The sequence below is a fragment of the Verticillium nonalfalfae genome, assembly GCF_003724135.2.
Source record: "Verticillium nonalfalfae strain VnAa140/NRRL 66861 chromosome Unknown scaffold_59, whole genome shotgun sequence".
In the NCBI taxonomy this organism is placed as follows: domain Eukaryota; kingdom Fungi; phylum Ascomycota; class Sordariomycetes; order Glomerellales; family Plectosphaerellaceae; genus Verticillium; species Verticillium nonalfalfae.
The window spans coordinates 68,884-84,820 of NW_021167284.1; the positions used below are offsets into that span (position 1 = coordinate 68,884).

General features: G+C 58.2%; 3 protein-coding genes across 3 annotated transcripts; 1 reads left to right on the plus strand and 2 right to left on the minus strand.

The window, feature by feature from the left end:
- Positions 1-694: 694 nt before the first annotated feature.
- On the minus strand, positions 695-2,654 carry D7B24_007371 (uncharacterized protein; the record flags this gene model as incomplete). Its single annotated transcript, XM_028641481.1, has 3 exons — positions 695-1,402; positions 1,471-2,502; positions 2,604-2,654. 3 exons carry the CDS (start codon positions 2,652-2,654, stop codon positions 695-697), a joined length of 1,791 nt encoding a protein of 596 aa, XP_028494474.1.
- Positions 2,655-3,383: 729 nt separating this feature from the next.
- Positions 3,384-4,698, minus strand: D7B24_007372 (uncharacterized protein; the record flags this gene model as incomplete). The annotated part of the gene is made up of 2 exons (XM_028641482.1): positions 3,384-4,355; positions 4,438-4,698. The coding sequence occupies 2 exons, from the start codon at positions 4,696-4,698 to the stop codon at positions 3,384-3,386; spliced, it is 1,233 nt and encodes a 410-aa protein (XP_028494475.1).
- A 1,483-nt stretch (positions 4,699-6,181) lies between these two features.
- Positions 6,182-8,161, plus strand: D7B24_007373 (uncharacterized protein; the record flags this gene model as incomplete). Its single annotated transcript, XM_028641483.1, has 4 exons — positions 6,182-6,205; positions 6,994-7,396; positions 7,453-7,564; positions 7,615-8,161. The coding sequence occupies 4 exons, from the start codon at positions 6,182-6,184 to the stop codon at positions 8,159-8,161; spliced, it is 1,086 nt and encodes a 361-aa protein (XP_028494476.1).
- Positions 8,162-15,937: the final 7,776 nt, after the last annotated feature.

The following is a 15,937-nucleotide window of genomic DNA, read 5'->3' on the forward strand; positions in this document are numbered from 1 at the left end:
AGCTAGTAATAGAATATTCATAGTCATCAGCAGGCTACTATAAAATATAGATGAGCATTACTATAGTAGCCTCAGCTATGTTGTTCTCGTATTATTCTATCAGCATGCTCATAGCTAGTAATAAAATATTCACGATTATGAGCAGGCTACTATGAAATTTAGATGGGCATTACTATAGTAATCTTGGCTATGTCCTTCTTGTATAGATCCATGAGTATGCTCACGGCTAATGATGATAAATTTGCTATCATCATTGCGGGTGCCATTTAGTGTTAGGCATATCATTATGAAGTGTGGTAAGGGGCACATCTGATGCATGTGACAGGGGATCGAGCACCGAGTAGATGGATAAGGCCATGACGACACTTGCCTGTGGGCTCGGCACCTGTCGCGCTGGCCACGAGGCCGCCGGTTCTTCGAATGTCGACACGAACGGCACTCTAGGGTGAGCATGTACGAAGCCAATGTGACGCTCACACCGCGGCGGCATTCGAACCTAGCTGGGCTGCCAAGAGGACAACGTCTTCGAGACTCACAGACACCGACTGCCAGGTTGAGACGCTGGGCGGCGACGATAAAGGACCCTACGAGCCTCACACAGGCAGTCCGCATATCAGATACCTCGACATGGATATCACAGTATACTCTGTGGTAACGAGCGCTTGCGTCTGGAAGTTTCGCATTGCTACGCATGCTACCTCCCCCCACCGCCCAGAGCCTCCTTCTCCATGCTGCCCGGCCCGGCGACGGAGCCCTTCCGCCGCAGGCCCCCAGCTTTGAAGCGCCTGACCTTCTGGTAGGACCTGTCGAGCTCGTTCTCGACAGCGCAACGGACGCGCAGCGCGGCGACGGCGGGCCAGACGCTGCGCTCGCCGCGGAGGATCCAGTAGTCGAGCGTCTCGCGCGTGGGCGTCTCGAGCAGGCGCACAAAGTCGCCGGCCGTGACCTCGGGGACGAGGGTCAGGGCGGCGCCGGGGACGCGCTCATCGACGAGGAAGCGGCGGATGCTGGCCGGCAACATCTGCAGCGTGTCGAGCTGGCGCAGGCGGTGGCGAAGCTCGAGGCCGACCATGCGGACGAGAAAGGCCGTGACGGACGTGGTTGTCTTGCTGCGCGTCTCGAGGAGCGAGGGCCCGTGCATGTCGCTCTGCAGAAAGGGGATGAGGTAGGGCCGGGCCTGAGAGACGATAAAGTGGTTGACGTTGAAGAGCTCGGCGATGCGTAGCAGGGGTGACTCGCGCTCCGAGTAGGACACGTGCGTCCAGTGGCGAAAGTCGATTGTGTTGGCGGGCGCCCACGGGACAATGTGGCCCTGGGCGTCCTTGCAGAGGACCGTCGTCTCGCGGTGGCCGTAGAGGCTTGCTGATGAGGCATTGGAGGCCACGGCTGCCGTCCAGATGAGCTGTCTGTGTCAGTATCAGAAAAGAGAGACAAAGGTTCTCGGTCTGGACATCACAGCCAATAACATACCACATTCGGGGCCGTCAGGTAGTTGAGCAGCGTCGGCACGCCGCCCTGGCCAGCCGTGGCCACGGTGATGTTCAAGACGCGCTTGCTCCGGTTATAGGCCTCCTCAAAGGTCAGGTCGCCAACATTGGCCCGCACACAGTCCTCGAGGACCTTGACGTCGAGGAAGTAGCCCTCCTTCCAGAACCGCCTGCCCCTCCGCAGCAGCGTCTGCCACCGCGACGCAAACGACTGCTTCGCGACGGACCCGTCGTCGGCCGCGGCCTTGGGGGAGAAGGCCGACAGATCGATGCCGTCGCCCCTGAGCACGGCCGGCAGCTCCTCCTCGGTATGGATGGCCACGAGCGCGGCGATGAGGGCGCCGGTGGCTGTGCCGGTGATGATGCGGGGCAGGAGCCCTCGCAGGAACAGGGCCTTGGCGACGCCGAGGTGGCAGAGGCCGAAGATGGCGCCGCCCTGGAAGACGAGGGTGCTGCGGCCAAAGGCCTGGCGCGTGTCGTGGATGAAGTCGAGCTTGGTCTGGTTCGTCAGCGTTGCGGCGGCGGCGCTGACGATGGTCGCCGTCGGGGGGCGTCCCTTGTCGTTGCTGCTGGTGCTGTTGACAGTGTTGCCGGTGCCGCTGCGCGACGGCGACTCGACGGCGGGCGGCGTCGTCGGCAGGGCCGTCACATCGTCGACGGCCTCGGCGACGTGGGTGACGTACTCTTCGATGAGGTACTTTGTGCCGGCGAAGGCGCGGTTGTAGAGCTTTGGCGAGCTAATGTTGCCGAGGTTGCGGACGAGGCCGGAGCGCAGCAGGTTGACGAGGTGGTTGACGTCGGCGTCCTCGTTGGCCTCGAGGAAGGAGTTGAGGCGTTCGTGGATGAGGCGGTAGTCGTAGTACTTGGACGTCGGGTTGTTGCGCCAGAGGTCGAGCCCCAGGAGGTTGTCGAGGTGGAGGGCGGCCTCTTCCCAGTCCTCAAAGGCCTCGGCGTTGCGGAGCAGGTCGAGCCAGAGTTCGACGGGGCTCTTTCGCGCGTACCATTCCTTGAGTTTCTGCAGGTAGGAGAGTGTCAGTTGGCGTCGGTGGTCAACAGGGTCGGCGAGCCAAGGACATGGGGATCGAGGAGGGGCAGGGGACGAGAAGGGAGCCGTACTCTGTGCCAGAAGCGCACCACGTCAAACACCAACGTAAGGACTACCCCCATGATGGCATAGCAGGTGTGCCGTCGACCATCTGATAGGACTCTCGGGTATGGATAATGACAGTTTGTGCAGAGGTGAACAGACGAGGAGCGAGGATCGCGGCCCTTGGGAAGCCGAGGATGCGAGAGGTGGCTTGGTGCTGCATCATTCCAAGGCTGTTGACGATTGCTGCTGCTGCTGTTGGTTCCTACCTACATGGTAGTACCTTGGGTACTGTACTAGGTACCTAGGTAGGCCAGCACTGTACTAGGTACCTAGGTAGGTAGGCACTGTAGCTACAGCACATGCTTCCCCCACCGCCCCGCTTTGGCTGCTGAGCCTCCCATGGCCGACATGTGATGATGCTCTGCCCCCATTTGTATTTACAGTGCACAGTGACCAGAAACCCTAGGCTCTTGGGGTTTGCGTTTCTGCCAGTGGCTACTCGCTGTCTGCTGGACGAGCTAGCGCAGCCAGGCTCGCAGGAATTGAAAATGCCCGTCAAATTGTAGCGCTCATCGGCCTGGACTATCGTGCCTTTGAGCTTCCAATGCAACGTCTCGTCAGACGTGAAGACGAGGAAACCTCAAGCTACTTGCTGTCGAAACCACGAGAACACCCCGATCGCTTCCTTGGACTCCTAAACTTTTTTTCGTTCCTGTGCTATACACTGTACATGGCGTGCTGCTGCCACGCTGCCACGCTGCCACGCTGCCACGCTGCCCTGCTGCCCTGCTGCCACGCCCCTATGCTCAGTCCTCATCCTCATCATCCTCATCGTCAATCACCTGGCGACGTCGTGCTCGGCCTGAAGCCTCGTGGCCGCCGTCGTCTGCGTCGGCAGTACGCTGGCGCTTGCGTCGCGGCGCCTCCTCCTCCTCCTCGTCATCGTCGTCGAGGATCTCCTCCTCATCCTCCTCGGCGCCCTCGCTGATGTCCTCGTCGCTGCCGGCGATAAAGTCGTCCTCGAGATCGTAGTCGTCGCCCACGCGCCGCGCGCCCGACGGGAGATCATCGTCCGAGTCGTACTCTGGCTTCCGCCTCTTCTCCCGCGCACCGCCGCCGGCCCGCTTGCGCCCGGCACCGCCCCTGCGGCCACCCTCGAGATCGCCAATCGACAGGCCGCCGCCGGCGCCGCGGCCGTAGCGCTGGGGCCCGTCCATCTTGGCGGCGGCCGTCTCGCGGCGGCGCTGGGCCTTCATGCGCTCCTTCTCGGCGAGCTCGGCCTGCTTGATCTGCAGCATGGGGTCCTTGGTCGTCTTGATGATCATGTCGCCCTCGTGCACGCCGCGCGACGCCGCCGCCATGCGCTCCGCCAGCTTGGCCAGCGCGTCGTCCTCCATCGCCTGGCCCGGCCGCACCGTGTACTGCTCCGCCACGTGCCCGACCATCATGTAGTGGTTGCTGCTGAGGTTCGGCGCCGCCGCGTAGTAGTGCGCGTCCTGCACCTCGCGGTACGCCGTCCCCGCCGCCGGCGCCAGCGACTTGGTGTGGATCTCAAAGTGCTCGTCGCCCACCGACACGGTCAGCGACCCGTCGTTCCACCGATGGATCAGCGTGTTGCTCTGCAGCTGGCCCGTCGCCCCGTCCCGCCGCACGCGCACCTCGGCCTTGGGGTTGTCGGCTTTGGCGTTCTGCACGTCGCGCTCCGTCGGCGCAAACGTGTCGCGGCTGTACAGGTCGGGGTGCACTGAGATGAATTTGGGGACGCGGAAAGACGAGAGCTGTTTTTCGGGGTTTTTTTTTCGTCAGCGACCACCATCATGATGGAAAAAGAAAACAAGTGCACAGGCAGTAGGCACGAACCTGGCCGTTCTTGGGCTGGGGGATACGATGGCGGGACACCTGCGCGTCCTCGACGACGTTGTTCTGCGTGGAGTGGAAATGATCATCGTCGTGGTCCTCTGCGTCGGCACGTCTCGCGGGCGTCTCGTCATCGTCCGAGTTAAGCTCGCGGTCGCTCGCTGGGAGAATGTCGTTGTCGCCAATGTCAGAATCGCCGAAAAGGTCGTCGGCGCCGTCCTCAGGGATCTCAGGGATCTCGGCAAGATCTTCCGTGTCGGACATGATGGGAGGAGAAAATAGTCCTTGGAGTGTGAAAAGCTCTTCGTTTTGTTCTTGTCGTCGGCGGAAGGAAAGATTTTGATGATGATGGCAGTCGCGTTTGCAAGAGGTCGCCAGCAAGCGAGTTCGGGTCAGAGCTCAAGGTGCAAGGGAAGAAAGCGCGAGGCTACTTGGCACCGTCTTGATTGGTGTCAGTGGATGGACGGCATTGACTTCAAGCTCCAGAAACTCGTGAGCACGGTCCAGGTGAGGCTGCACGAGCCACATGGGAGACGCAGGCGCCTGGTCTGGCACGATGAGTCCTGGCGGGATGGCCGTCTCTCATCTCTGTCATGGACTTGCTTCTGCCTCTGTGGTCTTCCTTGGATAGGATTGAGGCTTCGTTCCCACGAGGCCTCATGCTCACAAGGCATCATATCATGGTCACAAGCCCATGCATAACGAAAATGCTGGCACCAAGTGCCTTTGAGCCACATCCATGTGGCTTTGCTTCACAGCTCACGACCCCTCGCTTCGTTGTACCGATACGGTTTAGCGCATGTCGCCGCTCCCTCTCTTGCCTGGAGTGACCCAAGCCAAGTTCAACCTCACCTCAGGTTTCTGTCACCCCTTTCCCACATATACCTGTTCCCTCGACGACAACACGTGCGCTGGCATCGACATCTCCTTGACGATACGCAGGGCCCTAGGCTCATCCAACCGTTCTATTCCAACTCCGTCCCAACCTCCACGGTCCCTCGGCGCCACGTGCGGCATATTCGACCCTTAGCTGCTGTACCTCGGGCCCTCATTTGGATACTTTGCCCCTTGGTAGCTGCTCTGCTAGCTTCCCGCTGCTGGCCTCATCACCATGTCGAACCTCTTTTCCGGAATGTGAGTACCGGGTATCTTTCTGTTTCATGGTCTCGCATCTCGACGTTTCCGGCTCCCTCGGCTTTTCGAGTATGAGTTGTGAGCTCTCTCCTCTCCGACCTAGGTTGCCAAGTGGCGTTGTTGGGCCTCAAGCGACGACGTGCCCGCCCAGCTGTTAGTGCGCTGGCTCGATGCAGAGTCGTATTGAAGCTATACCATGTCACACAAGGTTGGCTTGGCCCAGCCTCTCTAGTGACATACTCAACTACACGGTCGGCCGCGGGTGTGTCCAAACTCGTCCGTGTTACCCCCTCGCTATGATCAAGTCTCTTCTCTTCTATCCATGCTCACCTTGTCATCCACGCCGGCTCGCCATGAGCTAGGTCAGGCTTACGGCACGTTCTACTCCGATGACTCGTCATCTACATGACGGGCATCTCAGCCGACACTTCACTCATATTCTTCACCCATCTGGGTTCTATCACGCGAGCGAGAGCACAGGCTCCCGCTCTGCGTCTGAGCTTTGCTTCGGTCAAACTGGCCTTGTCCACACAAGCGTGTGGGCATCAATTTACCCCTCACTGGCCGGCCGGTGGGCCATGCCGCCCTTTGCCAGATCAACGACCAACGCAACATGGCGCCCTCACTCAGTGGCTCTGTACGACAGTACATGCCGTCAATACTGGTTGCAATCAGCAAAAATCTACAACGTCCACTGATCGAGATCATGCCACACCGCCTCGCGTCCGCCATCCTTGTCTGGACTACACCACTGCGGGGCACACCATGGAGCCTGCGATCGCATATGAGCTCGAACGAGACCTAGATGTTGCTTCATCAGTTTCCTTGACACTCAACAGTCTTCGACCTTGGAAGAATAATCTACAAGGTGTCGACGCCGACAATCAAGGTCACGACTCGACCAGACCAATCACTCGGTCTCGCAACCCTATCTCAAGGCCCCAATCGTGTGGTTTATCACGAGATATCTGCGAGTCGCAACCGATTTTCCTTCCTTTGTTCCTAGTCATCGGCTTTGGAGGAAAGTGGGAATTGACACTCTCTCTTCCCTCGGCATCGCTTCCGTATTCGCATGTCTAGTTCACGGTGGAAGTCCCCGTCCAGATCACGGCCTCAGGGTCAGATGCTCACAGCTGTAACATCTGTTAAGTTGTTGCTCCAGTCTCTATCCTGAGCAAACTCAACTTTGCAAACGTTGGATCACAAGGAGACTGATGAGACACCCTCGTGCTGTATACTCCCATCCTCAGCTTTTCAACGCCGCTTCCTCTTCGCCCCTGCATCGTGGCACCAATCCCTCTGGCTTCTTCATTTCGTCCACTTGTTCAAGTTGTAGGCGCGCCTTCATACACTTGAGCTCGTGCTTCCTCTCATTCTTCGTTTTTCACATGATTCTTGGCGCTTTGACATACGCCCTCCGTCTAGCCGCAAAAGCCAGACACTAATCCGGCTTCAAACAGTAATGCGCGCTTTCGCAGCGGCGGCGCATCGCAGAAGTCGGGACCCCAGAGTAGAAGCCCGACCTCCTCGAGTGCCGGAATTCCTCAGTCGCCGACGACTCTGTCGCAGGGCAGCCAGTCCTCATCCAGCTTGGCCCCCAAGGTGCCGCCCCTGCCCCCATCACCATCATTCTCCCAGAGTGTTGGCCTAGACGACGCCGCCAAGGCCACAGCAACCGGGCAAGAAATCCTCGACTCATATCAACTACCCCGTCCTCTGCCCCTATGGCTGAACTCAACTTACGCAAAGCACATCGTCAAGGGTAACTTCATGACGTTGAGTGCCCGACCCAAGACGGTAGAGCAGGGCGAGTGGATTGCACACCAAGGTACGGCTGTCGCATGCAATCCACAGAAACGAGACTACTGTACTGACTCGATCTAGTCGTTGAGCACTACCGTAATCTCTGGAACTTTGTCCGAGTCGTCCATGAGAAGGAGGATGACGGAACAGCTGTCTGCGACGCGACGTCGTGCCCTCGCATGTCAGCCGGAGCGTACGTTGGCCGAGCCGCAATGCATCTTGTCTTTTCCTAACAGCGTACAGCAACCACTCCTTCACCTGGCTCAACAGCCGCCGCGAGCCGGTCGAACTGCCGGCCCACGAATACATGACACTGATGCAGCGCTGGATCTCTGGCAAGATTGACGACCTCGCCATCTTCCCCACGGACCCTTCGGGCGTCTCCTTTGCGCACAACCCCTCCATCACCACGACGCCGCTGTCCCAGCTCTCCAGCCCTGGTGGCGAGCCCGACTGGATCGGCAAGCGCTCGGGCTTCCCCAAGAACTTCATCGACGTTTGCCAGACCATCTTCCGCCAGATGTTCCGCGTCTACGCCCATCTGTACTGGGCTCACTTCACCGACCCCTTCTACCACATCAACCTCGAGAAGCAGCTCAACAGTTGCTTCAGTCACTTCGTCCTCACGGCCACGGCCCTCGACCTGCTCAAGTCCCACGAGCTCGAGCCCATGCAGCCCCTCATCGACATGTGGGCCGCCAACGGCACGTTCCCCCCCGAGAGCAAGGCCTACGAGTACGCGAACCTCAAGGCTGGCGAGAGACTGCTGCAGCTCGCTGGCGTCGTCTAGACAGCGTCTGCGATTGTGTTGGTGGCTGGGGCTCTAGGCGCACATGGGAGAGGGAGAACATATGACTGTTTCTTGAACAAGATACACCGGCGGCAGGGGAAACGGTGGTGTTTCATCATGATGACGTGGGAGTTGGTTCTTGTGCATCATGTGCCCGTTGATGGGTTTGTCTCAGACTGTGTCTTGGACTTTGGTGTTGCTTGTCTAGCTTAGTCCGATACAGATTTGAACGTGCGACTTGTTTCCAAAGATCCCGCATTCAATCCAGAGGACGGTCTTATAGTCTGCTTGGAAGGGGAGCAAGCACCTCGCCAACGACTGACATGAAATCACGCTGCGGTTTCAAGCGCTGACTGCTGAACGCATGAACATGTAGGTTGTCTGCCCCTTCGCAGCCTCACTCCGACCGCACGAACATATTGGTGCGAGGTAAAGCTTCGATTCCTTGATACTTGAGTTGGTGTGATGTCTGCCTGTTGTCATATGACTATCACTTATGATATGGTCCCCTTCTGAACTTCCGTCGTAGGCTCCTATCACATCGGAAAAGTGAGTAGCTCAGACCAACACTGGTGGTCGCAAACAGATTCGCCAAAACCGGATCGTCATCCTTGAACGTGCGGCCTCTCGTGATCTGAACTTTCTATATGATTCTACCTTGATATCTGGATCCGATGACCACGGGCTCGTAACATCATTCACCGCATCTCGTATACATGTCTCACACCAAGCGAGGACCACCTTCAACAAGTCTATCTCGAGTTGATTCCGCTTGGATGATTCGTCCAGCCGCCCGTCCTCCATGCGGACCGGCAGCTCTTGATGCTCAGACAACCACATGTAGGCCAAGTGCAAGATTGGGCGGACGACAGAGACACATCTCAGACATGCCGTCGCCAGGAAAAGAGCACTGCATGTTCAGTAAACAAGTGCGCATCCATGATTCACCTCCCCGGTCCATGTCTTTCTGTCACGAGCATCAGGTTCACAGTACGACCGAACACTGCCCTCCAAGGCAACAACACCATCTGCAGCCCTGAGAGGACGGGCACGGCATCGCACCAGGCCCCGAGCCCTTCCCCAGCGCACGCTCGCGTAGTTTGACGCAGAACGCACGGCGCGCGCTACACAGACATCGTCCACCGATGGCAAACCAAGCAAGCCCTGTATTTCGCCGAGCACGACCCGACGATTATTCCCTGCCCCTCTTCCTTCCCCGACCCTCGAACACCCGCCCCCGACGTGCCACCCTGCCCCTCTCTGTCCAGTCTCGCCGAGCGAGCTCGCACATCCCACCCTCACCCGCATCTCGTGCCATGGCCGGAAAATGAATGACATGACGCCGACACGTTGCGTCAGCCGCCGTAGCGCATGAGACACGGCGCGGAGGAGGCAAAACGTGACGCCAAAACAGGCCCGATCAAGCACTCGTCAAGAGATCGCCTTGCACTCACGCGGGGCTTTGGGGGAAGTGGCGAAGACGTGCGGCGCGCGGCGGACGCGTCAACAGATCTGCCATGCGGCGAACGGAGCAGACGCATCACCGAAGAGACCTAGGGAGGAAGGGATCGATCGGTCTAGTTGCTCGCGGCCATGACACGAGGCATGAGGTAACTGTCAACACAAAAGATTGCCCCCCCGCCCTCTTCCACGGGACTCGAGGCACGCCGGGGCGCCTGTTGGGCACCACGAGGCGGCAGGTCACTTGCTACGGCTCCGGTGCTGAACAGCCTCACCCTTGCGGTGCCTCTGGGCTTCTTGGAAATCCCAAAGCGCTGACACAAACCTAAAGTGTTTGTCTGGCTACGACGAAGAAACAAACCCCCACTCCTCGCGAAACAAGCGCGAAGAGACTGATGAAGACTCCAAGAACCAAGGAACTGGAACGAGACCAGGTCCAGGCACCATCACGACCCCAGCCTCAAGGCCATTCATCATTCATCCATCACGCAGAGGAGGATCTGTCGATCCCGAAATCCAGTTGACGGTCTAGACCCTCCGTGATCTTCGCCCAAAGCTTTAGGAGAGCCATCAAACGAGCATGATCCCGAGTCAAGTCAGAACCCTTCCGCCCCCGAGTCCCTGTCATGACGCACGCAGTCGTACGAGAAGTGGACGAGAAGTGGATGCCGCTGTTCTGTCCTGTTGCTTTTACTACGTGCCCTCGCCTCTGAAACAACTCTCCTCTCGTCCAACGTGTCTCTGAAAAAGAGACCCCAAGCCCAAATAGTGTGGAAAAGCATCGAGCTAATGCCCGACGTGTGTCCAGCGGCTGTACCGCAGCAGGGGTTTCAGATGCTTCGCACAGAGGCGTGACGAGTGGCTGAGGAAGATGGCAAGTTCGGGAAACCCACGGCCTGGAAACGCCATCTGACCCTCTACTACAGCGTTGCTCCCTGTGCTTTAGCTACACTCTTGGACACTGGCGACAACTTCCCAGGCAGGTAAAGCCAAGAAGGATCAAATCAGGAAAGGCTCCTCAAGGGGGCGCCGGGGGGATCCCGTCTCCCGCGGGCCAGGGGCCCTTCTTCACCGCCAACTTGGGTCGGGCGTCTGGCAAGCAGCACAAAGGCGCCAAAAAGTGGGACCAAAGAAGCAAATCTACCCAACCTGCTGGGCCGGGATAGATGAGTCAAAGGAAAAATGTGAGAAAGTAGAATGGGGTGCGGATCAGAACTTTAGGTGTGTTGCTTTCGCCCATCCTGGAAGGCTGGCAAATGTGACCGTGGTGGAGAAGACAGACGATGAATCCAGGCCCTGTGGCCGGTGACAAAGGAGTGTGTAACGTGGTAGAGGAGACAATCGGCAAGAACACTCGAACAAACAGGTACCGATGCGTGAGATCTTGGAAGTCTCATGTTTCACTACCTTCGCATCGCAGGCGCATTAGCATCATGTCGCTTTCCGGGCCGCTACAACGCAAGGGCAAGAGCTCGGTCTTTTGTTCCAGGCTCGCCAGAGCGATCCAAACTCTGCGAACCCGAATGTGAGGGCCAGCCTAGCTCAGAGATCAAAATCTTCCTTCTTGGGCGTGTGAGAAGTGCGCTTCGGCAGCCTCGGTGCTCTATTGTCGCATAATTGCGCGCATAGATGTCGGTGACGACGAGCGATAGGTAGACCTCACCGGAGCCGGTCGACCGCCATCTGGTTATGACTTACGAGCGAAAGAAGTCATCATCGCGCGCGTTGGTTCGTCGCATAGTGGGCTGAAACATGGGACGAAGGGTCTTGAGGACCTCGCTTTTGTGGGAAGAAACAGGGTCTGAAGAAGATCTTTGACGCCTGTTTGTCGGTCGCGTCAATATTGATGGATCGAGCGCGACGAGCAAGCCCAGTCAGGCCCGAACCCCGGACCCCTGGCTTCACCGCCAATAATTGCCCCCTGTTGTATGGACGGGGAAGTCGCCAACCCATGACGGAAGTCCACTTCAGCTCTCGTTTCTGGCCATCTAGAGTCTGGCGGTGGAAGACGCTGAATCAGAAAAAAAAAGCTTTATCGATGTAGCTGTGCTGACCGTGAGCCGAGACAACATCCCGAGATAGGAATCCAGCCTGGGAGGAACAGAGGCGCATTGCGGCCGGGGAGCCGGAGTATCTTGATAGTACGAGGGCATGGCGTCAAAAATCCTGACTAGAGCGATAACCCGCCATTCTAATGCAAACCTTCGTAAGAATGAACCTCAAAAGCTCGATGGTAGAGTCGCGGGCTGGGAGCGAGTGATGTAGTGCTTGCTTCTGCTTGAAGTACCAATCTCCGGGCGGGGCCATCGAAGGGCGGAAAGGCTTCCAGACGTTCAGGGTGGAGTCCGGCATTGAAACGAAGGCCTCGGGATGCAACGGCAAACGAGGCGGTTGTTATGACAGAAAGCTGAGCAGAAAGAACGCACTGATTATCGGTATCATGGCCGATGACTGAATCATTCCATGTTGCCTGTCAGCGATGCGACTGCCAGACACCTCAATGCATCTCAACATTCGTTGCTGACAGGGCCCCTCGAAAATTCGTTTGCCGCTGTACCGACCCGGGTGCGCGGAGGTTGAGATTGAGCTAGGAACCCATCGCTTGCGGTGCCCGATTGAGGCTAGGGATCCTCACCGGGGGTCTGTTTTCGGGAAACGCTGACCTTGGAAACTGGACAAGAAGAAAAGAAAGAGGCGGCGTAGCCAGGGGTCAGGGGTTGACAAAGACTTCAGATGCCCCGCCAGGATCAGCCTTGTCGAATGTCCATTATCAAGTCTGCTTTGTCGTGGGTGATTTCTCTTCATTCAGCGATGGACCTTGCTCCAGGCGCTAACAAGGTTCTTGCAAGACAGACAAGCCAGAGGGGAGCCCGAGCATCTCGACGGTTGGAAGCTTTGATGCTCGGCAGCGACGCGTGCAAACTGCCCGCCAGAGCGACCCTCCCTCCTTTAGACAGGTAACAAGACGACGCATGAATAATGACGCAAGACCAATCTCTTTGATGACCAACGATCCGGACATGGCGATGATGGCTCAGGACTTTTGTTACTTTCAACCGGCGAGAACGGTTGCCGAGCAGGCCGGCTCGTGCTGTGGGTTTAGTTCAGCCCGCCCTCCAGCCACGCGTCCCTCAGGGCGTAATGACTGACCAGCGATCAAGCGGGAAAGGGGAGGGAGGTCGCAATAGGCGGCCATGAGCGGCATCCTGCCTCTCCAATTGACACAGATGTCGTACGTCCGGTTGGGCAACAATGTTTTTGGGTTGTACCTGGATCAGCCGAGCTCCTGTGCAGCCGAGCCTCGCGCGCGAGAATGGCAACGACAAATGTTGTTCCCCAGGCACCTAGCGGAAGGTCGAGGTCAAGCAAGGCTAGGAAGTCAACGTGTCGCAAACGGGATGCTTCCGGCTGGCTCATGGCCCGAACCGCATGCCATCAAGGAATGGCTGGCTGATAGACAGACGGGACTATGACTGGCGGCAGAGAAAGAATCAAGAGGTGTCGGCTTGTTGATCTACGCACCCCAGAAGCAAATAAAAAAGGTGAAACACAGCAGGTGCGCGACGTCAACGCCCAAGCGCCTGGGTTGGGACGAGACGGCCGCGATTGCGTCGTCGCGTGGGATGGCTTCTTGCGTGGGCGGGGATGGTAGGCAGCGTCGTAGGCGGTGCCGAGTGTCAAGAGAGGGTGGTGGATGTAGCAAAGGTCGCCCGCCTCACTTGGGTGATTGGTGGTGAGGTCTTCGCCATGAGGAGCCGGCGGAGCAGAAACAGGGGGGGTGGCCTCTGTCGCTGGGCCGTAAGCGTATAGACCCTTCCCCACCCTGGTTTGAAGAGGAAGAGCGAGTGTGCAGCAAAGATGGCCAGAGCAGAGCGCACCAGCTTCAGCGTGTCGACACGCCATGTTAGCTGGTTCATTGTATTGTACCTTCAGAACCAGAGACTGGGCGCATGCTGATCAATCAGGAATGACCTGTCTCTATTTCGGCCGCGACATTAGATGGCGGGACCTTGCAAGGCGCAGGCCTATTAAGGTTTGTTATAGTGTCCGTGACGTCCTGTGAGGCGGGTAGGACGAACGAACGCGCTGCCTCGTGTTGGGCGGCACGACATGACCCGAGTATCGCGTCGAGGGTCAGTTGGTGGCATGACGGAGCAAGCGTGGATCATGAAAATGAAGGAAGACAGGGCCAAATCGCGTCTCGCGGGTTCGGGAACAAAACAGAGACCCGCGAGAGCAGCAAACTCGAGTTCGGGCGCGCAGCGGAGACGAGACAGTTGGCCACGAGTGGTGAGAGCTGGTGATGGGCCGGCCTATATGCGGCCATGAAGCACAGTGGAGAGGGGAGACGGAGATGTCGGGCTGTTGAGTGGTGGCCGTGGGCTTCTTGCAGATTTAGGGGATTTCTCCGGTTGGGCAGCGACCAGCCACCGTCTTTTTACAGGACGAAAGGGTACCGTCGATTGTCGGTGAGGTGAGTCGATGCGTGTTGCCAGTCGCTCCCCAGCTGGCGATGGGGCTATCGAACTGTCGGCTTGCGTTTGCACGCTGGTATGATTCTTCTGGCGGTGTTGAATAAAGGCGTCTGATGATGCCTGTTCGCAGCGTGGCTGTAGCGGGGCGTACGAGGACTACAGGAGTGGCTGCCACTCCAGGGGAGCAAGACTGGCGTCGAGACGACGCCAGCGCCTGAAGTCCGAACCGACTGCCTGCTGCCTGTGCCTCCTCGCGAAGCGCTCTGTGTTCAGCGTCCTGAACCCTAAGTATGGCCATTTCTATCCTGGCCTGGTGTCAGAAAGGTCAGCAAGGTTGCTTGGTGCCCAAGACCAGTGGTGACCCTCGTCCGATGACCATGATCATGACCGTGTGCTGTGGGAGAGAGTATGCGCTCTCCCATCACAGTCACAAACAAAACAACACGAGACAGATCTTGAGACCTTCCCCATGTGGATGATTCACAAGCCTCGTCTGGCCAGTGAGGTCACCCATCCGCCATCAGACCAGACGGACAGACGCCTGGAGCGCCGTCAGGGCAGTATAACAGCGGATTGGCGACTGGGGATGAGCAATTGCCCATGGCGAGGCGCGCGGGGGGGCAGGAGAGACAGTGGCTGATGTGACCAAGCGGTGCTATTGCTTGGGTTCCAGCAGGGCAGGGCAGGGCAGGGCAGAGAGCACCATCAGGTAGCAACGCTGAAAGAGGCCATCGATGCCCAACCTGGAACTGTCGCTTTGGGCGTCAGGGGAACCTGCGTAGGTAGGCAGCAAGAAAGAGAGGCGGAGAGCCAGAGGGCCAGAAAGCCAGAGACAGCCAAACGGTGGAGGAGCAAGAGTCTCAAGGATGGCGCTATGCCCAGAGAAGAAAGCGGTCGAGCCCTGTCTAAACGGGCCCTAATCGTGATTCGCTACCCACACAGGCCGGACAATTGCTTTTCCCCCACCAACAAACCTAATGAGGGCTGTCAGGGCGGAGTCTTGCTCTTCACCGTCTCTTCCCCCCCCCGGCTCGCCAACGTCTATTCCAGCTTCCATTTGTTCGCCGTCATCGCTCACCCGCTGCCATTCGTCTTCGATCGATCTCGTCCCATCCCCATCCCGACCAGCCCCCCCTCCCGCTTGGCAGCAGCGCCTTGGCCCGTTTCTATTTTCTCCCCGGGAGCCCTGGACCGACTGTACTGGAGCTGGGGCTGGAGCTGGAGCTGATGCCTCCTGAGTACAACCTAGGCTTCCTGAGTTGAAGCCCTGTTCTTCGGTACCTTCGCCATTCGCTTGTTGCCGTCAATGGGGCCATGGTCCCTGTCTTTGATCCTGTCGTCCCGTCCCCCCGTTCGTTGCGCGAGTACGCCCAGACAGAGGAGACGACAGAGACAGGGACAGGAGAACGATCCATCATGACGGTCCTCTGTGACCTCATTCGCCGAAATCACCATCTTGTTGCCCAGTGACTCTTCCCACGGACACGAGTGCCGCGTCAGGCACCACGAAAAGGCCAGCCGGAGGCTGTGATGTCTGTTGGTCTGGGCTGTCAACAATCCGACTGACCGCATGTCGCTCTTGTTTCTCCTCTTCGCCCTGAAGGTGACCGCCGGAGCATCTATGCCTTTACCAACGCCCCCGCCGGGACTGACTGGGCATGATGATCTCGGCATCAGGTTTAAGATGCAAGATATCAAGGCTTGGACGAGCCATGACAGCCATGCACGCACAAGTAGACAGGTTCGATCCGATGCGATGCGATGGGCAGCAGAGAAGAACAAGACGAAGAGGGGGTGCCGCGAGCAACAGTCCTGCACCCACCCTCCCCCAAAAGAACGT